Raw genomic sequence first — 7,500 nt, 5'->3', positions numbered from 1 at the left:
CAATTGCTTTTTCCACTGTTTCCATATGTCAGATCTGAACTGAGTGGCACTTTCCTTTACATTGCACAATCCCATTATGATACCATTACTTGACTCATTTAACCTACATATACATTTATAGATGAGGTTCCTCATTAATGCCTGAAATGTGGGCACATTTGCATTGACAAAGACAGAGCTTGCGCTTTCCCATCTTGTCCAATGTCCAATGTCCTAATGTGCAATGTCCTAGTAAAAGTGAAAGTAAAAAGTGAAAGTAAGGTGTATGTGTGTGTGTGTGTGTGTGTGTGCGTGCTTGTGTGTGTGAGTATGATAGTGTGTTTGTGTGTATGTGTGTGTGTGTGTGTGTGCCTGTGTGTATGTGCGTGAGTATGATAGTGTGTGTGAGTATGATAGTGTGCGCGTGTGTGTGTGTGTGTGTGTGTGTGTGTGTGTGTGTGTGTGTGTCTCCTCACCTTCTCCCTCTGCTGGCATTGAGGTCCTCCTGTAATACTGTCACCCTCTTCTGCAGGAAGGTCACCTGAAGACAGAGACACACACACACACACACACACACACACACACACACACACACACACACACACACACACACACACACACACACACACACACACACACACACACACACACACACACACACACACACACACACACAGCATATAAAACACACTTACTTCGACAAGGACACACACATTTACAGACATCAGTATGGCACATATGGTATCAAATACACCGGTATGTGCGTCACCCAGTGTATATGCACTTCCATCGAATATTATACAAGAGCTGTTTTCTAGTGACTCATAGACACATTGCCAAGCGTTTGCTGGGTGCTGAGAGGATGTAAAGGGCCGTACGTACACACACGTCGCTACTAGTTACTCGCTCAGCCAATGAAGTTTGTTTGTTTGTTTGTTTACATTTATGGCCAAATATGAAACTGTGGCTATTTCCGGTGACGTCATGTGCAGGGCATGAGCTGACAGCAGAGCTCCGTCCATTTGATCATTAAAATCCTAACTAATCGACAAAAAACTTGGCAAAAACAACTATTTCGAAAGAATGGCATCATCATCTAAAGGTAAAGGACCGAGAAAGGGCGAAATTGCGAAGGAAGAAAGTGGAAATATGAAACAAGTTCAAGTTCTTGGGCCTGGCTTGGACGCTGAGTCACGAGTGCTAGCTGAGCTGGAAAAGATGCGAGCCGAAAACCGAAAGGGTCAAGAACAAATCAAAGCATCGCTTGCCGAAATAAAATCATCAATGGAGGAACTAAAAGGTGAAGTAAAATCCCTAGACACACGAACGACAGAGGTGGAAGATCGCGTGGGTGAGATTGAGGACAATGGGATGAGGTATGAAAGGGCATTGAAATACCTGTTACACCGAGATATGGATCTAACGGCGCGGTGCGAAGACTTGCAAAATAGACTCAGACGCAATAACCTAAGAATATATCGAGTGCCTGAGGGAAGTGAAGGTGCAGACACTAGGGAGTTTGTAAAGGAGCTGTTGAAATCAGTCATTGACCCCATGCCTGACGGGAACTTGCAAATTGAGAGGGCACACCGAGCGCTCACAGCCAAACCAAAAAAAGCCGACGACCCTCCAAGGTCCATTATAGTGAGATTCGTGGATCACTCGGAGAAGGAAGCCATCCTCAGGCAAGCATGGAAACAACAGAAAATTCTCTACGGCGAAGAACAGATTTACTTTGATCATGACTACTCCCCAGAGCTGCAAAAGAAAAGAACGGAGGTGAGAAAGGTGATTAAGAGTTTAAAACAAAAAGGTATCAAAGCCAAATGCGTCTTCCCAGCACAGCTAAAAATACTGTTTGATTCGGGTGAAAAGACTTTCGCGACGATCACAGAAGCCCTACCAACACTCAAAGAGCTTAATATTCACCCTAAGATCGACGAACGTGAAAAGATGGAGAGGGAGATGGCCAGGTCTACTTGGAAACGCACAGAGGAGGGAGGTGAAAAGACTAAACCGATGATGACGCGCGCGGATATGCATGCCTTCTTTGCCAAGGACGAGTGAACTTTTTGAACACATGCCAAGTTTACATTGCAGGAGAAAGTAGGCTTTTTATAGCCGAATTATTAGGATAAAGACTATTCTCTATAATATTGGATGGAACTCTGCTGAAGGGCGCAGCGAATGATCCACGAGCTGGACGACGACAGCGCCGACACACGGTGTGTGATTCCCACGGAGGAGTGGTCACCATCCTTCGCCCAGGTTACATCAGGGGCTGGTTTTCTTATTAGTCCATGGGCCAGGCACCTTTATGAGACTACGGGAAGTCAGTTGGGTATTTGGAAATCTACAGTTTACTACTGTGTTTTTTTCATTGTTTTTCTTTATATTTATGTTTTGTCTTTCACCTTGAGTTCAATGCTATGCAAAAATATGCTTATTTTTTTCTCTCTCCTCATGTTTATATCTTGGAAGTTAGGAATGTTGGGGATGGAAAAGCAGAATTATATATTAACATGGACAGTTTAATTTGTGTTACTTACAACGTTAAGGGTCTAGGCAGTCCAATTAAGAGAAAAAAGATATTAAGCCAGCTTAAAAAACTACACTGCTCAATAGCAATGATACAGGAGACTCATATGTCAGAAAAAGAACACTTAAAATTGAAAAGAGAATGGGTGGGCCAGGTATTCAGCTCTTCCTTTGAGAGTAGTAGGAAGAGGGGAGTGGCTATTCTTGTTAATAAGTCAGTCTACTTCAGCCATATACAGACTATTACAGACAAGGAGGGGAGATATGTGATGGTAAAAGGGACTATTGGTGGTACAAAAATAACTTTGTTAAATCTCTATGCCCCCAATGAAGACAGCAGAGATTTTTTCAAAAATATTGGAGCATTGGTAGCAGATAAAGCAGAGGGTATTATTTTAATAGGAGGAGACTGCAACTGTGTCCTGAGAGAAAATATTGATAGACTCCCAGCAACGGTGGGTCCAGCATCCAAAAAATCTACTACTCTACAAGCAATGATGCATGAGTTGGGTCTAATTGATGTATGGAGATATCTACATCCTAGAGAGAAAGATTTTACTTTCATGTCTCATGTACATGGGAGTTACTCTAGATTAGATATGTTTTTGATATCTGGGACAGAACTTTACAGGACCAGCGACTGCAACATTGAACCTATCACAATTTCAGATCATGCACCTGTAACTTTAAAGCTAAGCATGGGGCCCCGCAAGCAGTTTAAGTACTGGAGATTGAATGTTTCTTTGTTGAGTAATGAGCTCATTAAGGAGGAAATTCAAAAAGAGTTGTTAGATTACATGGCATTAAATGACAATGGGTCTGTATCCCCCTCTACTTTGTGGGAGGGAGCTAAAGTAGTGATGAGGGGTAAAATCATTGCTATTTCCTCAAGGCTGAAGAAAGAAAGGCTATCAGAACAAAACAAACTGGAGAAAGAAATTAAGGATTTAGAGTCAGAACATAAACAGACAAACAACCCACAGATTTTGGGAATACTAAAAGAGACTAGACAAAAACTGGATGACCTGTTAACTTATAAAACTGAAGGAGCATTGCGATTTATAAACAGGAAATATTATGAAATGGGAAACAGAGCCAGTCGCCTGCTGGCTTTTCAATTGAGGAAAGAACAGTCTAACAGGACTGTACATAAGATATCATGTCCACATCTAGGTAGGAGTCTAACACAGCCTAATGAGATCGCAGAGGCATTTGCTACCTACTATAAAAAGCTATATGAAGAAGAGAGGGACCCACATAAGGAAGACAAAGTTAAACATTTCCTCAAGTTGATCAAACTCAATACATTAACACCATCAGAATCTGAAGTAATATCATCTCCAATTACAGATGAGGAAATTAAAGAGAGCATTCTTAAGCTTAAAAATAACAAATCACCAGGAACAGATGGTTTCCCAGGAGAATACTATAAAACATTTGTAAACAAATTAATACCATTGCTGAACAGAGTGTATAACTATGCCTTGAGAGAAGGAGACCCACCTCACTCATGGTCAGAAGCAGTAATCAGTGTAATTCATAAAGAAAATAAAGACCCTACACAATGTATGTCATACCGCCCAATTAGTTTATTATGCGTAGATTTAAAAATTCTAACCTCAATCATTGCAAAGAGAATACAAAAATATATACATAAACTTGTGAAGCCAGATCAAACGGGATTTATTACTAACAGACAAGGAGTGGACAATGTTAGAAAGGCACTCAACTTACAAGCAGTTGCAGTCAATAGAGATGTTCCATCAATGCTTCTGAGTTTAGATGCAGAGAAAGCTTTTGACAGATTGGACCTCTTTTTCCTCCAACAGACACTCAGAAATATGGGCTTTAATGAAACTTTTATTAAATGGATTAAAATGTTCTATAAAAACCCCATATCTAGAGTCAGAGTCAATGGACACTGTTCACATTTCTTCCCATTGGGACGTGGAACACGACAGGGAGACTCTTTGTCTCCCTCTCTCTTTGCGCTAAGTATTGAACCTCTGGCGGAGTTGATAAGAACCAATTCACATATTCAAGGTATAAGGGATGAAGGAAATATTCAGCACAAGATTTCATTGTTTGCTGATGATATACTTGTGTTTATAGAAAATCCTATCACTTCTATTCCAGCACTCATGGATAGCCTCAACGCCTATAGTACTGTGTCGGGTTACAAAGTTAATACAGATAAATCTGAAGCCATGATGATAGTAGGTAGCTGGCCAACTCAACTAGATAACCTGGTCTCTTTTAAGAGGTCCCAGCAGGGATTCAGATATCTTGGGATTATTTTAACACCAAAGCCTTCACAATTATATAATGCAAACTACAACAAATTGATAAAAGAAATAAATATAGATATAAGTAGATGGGAAATGTTGCCTTTGTCTCTATTTGGTAGGGTTGAATCAGTAAGGATGAATGTTCTGCCAAGGTTCCTGTTCTTATTTCAGTCGCTACCCATTATAGTTCCTCAGTCCACATTTAGAATGCTTGAAAAACGTATATCAAAATTCATCTGGCAAAATAAGAGACCAAGAGTCAGGTTGAAAGTATTGATGTCATCCAAGAAAAAAGGCGGTCTGGGTCTACCTAATTTAAAATTGTATTACTGGGCAGCCCAACTTAGAGCAATGGTAGCTTGGATAGCCAGAGGTGAAATGGGTTGGGTGTCTATTGAGCAGAGTTCTCTGCCAGGAATTGCACTAGATACACTACCCTTCCTCAGTCAACAGTCACAAAAGAAAATCAAAGTAAAGAACATGTATACTAAATACACCCTTAAGGTTTGGAATACGATTCAAAGACACCTAAAAGGAAAGGCATCTTTGTCAAGAGCCATGCCCATTGTAGGAAATATAGAATTTCTCCCATCTCTAGTTGACATAGTGTTTAGAAGGTGGGCTGAGAAAGGCCTACGAGTAATCAATCAGCTACTAGATGGGCAGGTGGTCAAGACTTTTTCACAAATTAAGGATAAATTTGATCTGCCCCAAACCGATTTTTATAGATATCTCCAAATCAGGAACTACATAACAAAACATCCAGATTGGGACATACTCAAGGAAGACCCCAATAGCATTGAAGCACATTTTGCATATATACTGGAACACCGTATTATAATAAAACACCAAGTGTCTCAAATATACCAAAAACTAACAACAGATATGTCAGATAACACGTTACACATAAAAGGACAATGGGAGCTGGAACTTAATACAATAATTGAAAATGATGAATGGGAGGATATATGTTCTAAATGTCATAGAGGGGTGGGAAGTCAATTATGGAAAGAGTTTGATTGGAAAGTAAAGGTGAGATTCTTTAGAACTCCACTTCAGGTTAGTATCTTCAACATTGGGGGTATTAATAAATGCTGGAGAAACTGTGGGATGGTAGGTGACCATACCCACATTTTTTGGGACTGTCCCAAGATACAGCCATACTGGAGAGACATTAAGACAGAACTGGAGAAGATACTGCACATGGACATACCGTTTGACCCTGTATTTATTTTGCTGGAAAAAACAACAGAACAAAACTTTTCCAAAGACCTGTGTTATATTTTGCATGTCCTACTAATGATCGCAAGAAAAATGATCACAATGCATTGGATGCAGCCTGAGCCTCCTACAGTGGCTCAATGGAGACTGAGGTGCAACCAAGTCCAACTGATGGAAAATATGACTGCCATCCTTCAGCTAAAATTACCCCTATTCCTTAGGAGATGGACACCTGTCATTCTTTATATGGGTTAAGCATATAGTTACATAAGACATACATAATATAAGCTAGCAATCAAGGTGAACCCCCCCCCCCCTTTTATTTTTATTTCATTATGTATTATCATTTTTTTATTTGTATGTATTTTCATTTTATTTTCTTTTATATGTGTGTTTTTATGCATATTATTGTTTTAGTATTGTTTGTTTGTTTGGGTGTGATATGTTTGTTTATGTGGTTGTGATTGCCTCTAAGTTCTCTGTTGGCAATAAAGTTCAAAAAAAGAAAATAGAAACTGTGGCTATTTCATGGCCAGTACAGGTAATAGAATTCGCCTCAAATTAAAAATCAACAATGATATAAATAATTGAATAAATACATTAAATAAGTTTGGTCACATCAATACATTTTAAAAAGTTCAAAACCTTTAAAGGTGGGACCTTATTAAAAATACCAAAAATAGTGTCTTCTTTAAAAAACTGTTGTCTTTTCCTTCTGAGAGCAGGGCAAGTTAGAATATGCTTAATTGATAAGAGATGTCCACAAAAATCACAGAGGGGAGGTTCCAGCGAATGAAGTCAATAGAATGTCAATGTGTTCCAGCGAGACTCGCGGGCGAGTAGGCGAGTACTGTACAAGCGATGCGATGTGGGCGGATCTCGAGTTGAAAATATTTTATCTTTGAGCGACGCGAGTAAGCGAGTTACCAATTGGAAAGCAGACTTCGGTACTTCTCGCCTGTCCATTGGCAGTTAAAGCCGCGGGAACTTTCAGCGAACGTTCCATGATAGAGTAGCGAGTAGGCGAGCAAGCGAGAAGCTAGTAAATAGCAGCGGTGTGTGTGTACGGCCCTTAAGCCATTTAAGTATGTCAGCCATACGCATGTGTCGTGCATCACCAATCACCAGTCAGACAAGCTACTCAGCCAAGATGGCTGGCAGGATTACTAAGAGGAGTCAGAAACCACACAAGACTGATAATGATTGGCTGCTTAAGTCAAGCAAAAAAGAGACACATACTTATGTGGAGCACACATACTTACACATGCTCATAGTACATACGCACGCACGCACGCACGCACGCACGCACGCACACTTACACGGATGCATTGTTAAGTGACCTTGGGTGTTTTGCGGTATACAAGCGGTATAAAAAAGTAAACTATTATTCTTATTATTTAACTGAAAGCTGTGTTGAAATAAAAGCTTTCCATCTTGGGCAGGTCTGGATCAAAACATAAAAAAATCTCACTGG

General features: G+C 40.1%; 1 protein-coding gene across 1 annotated transcript in view; it reads right to left on the bottom strand.

Moving 5' to 3' along the window:
* Positions 1–7,500, bottom strand: part of cep112 (centrosomal protein 112) — a 246,665-nt gene that overhangs the window by 6,068 nt on the left and 233,097 nt on the right. Inside the window, exon 25 of the mRNA XM_063184029.1 lies at positions 456–520. Coding sequence (XP_063040099.1) covers positions 456–520 — 65 coding nt within the window. The remainder of the gene's footprint in view (positions 1–455; positions 521–7,500) is intronic.

The sequence above is a fragment of the Engraulis encrasicolus genome, chromosome 2 (assembly GCF_034702125.1).
Source record: "Engraulis encrasicolus isolate BLACKSEA-1 chromosome 2, IST_EnEncr_1.0, whole genome shotgun sequence".
Lineage (NCBI taxonomy): Eukaryota > Metazoa > Chordata > Actinopteri > Clupeiformes > Engraulidae > Engraulis > Engraulis encrasicolus.
The sequence above is the reverse complement of the archived record's forward strand: the minus strand, read 5'-3'. Positions and strand labels throughout refer to the sequence as shown.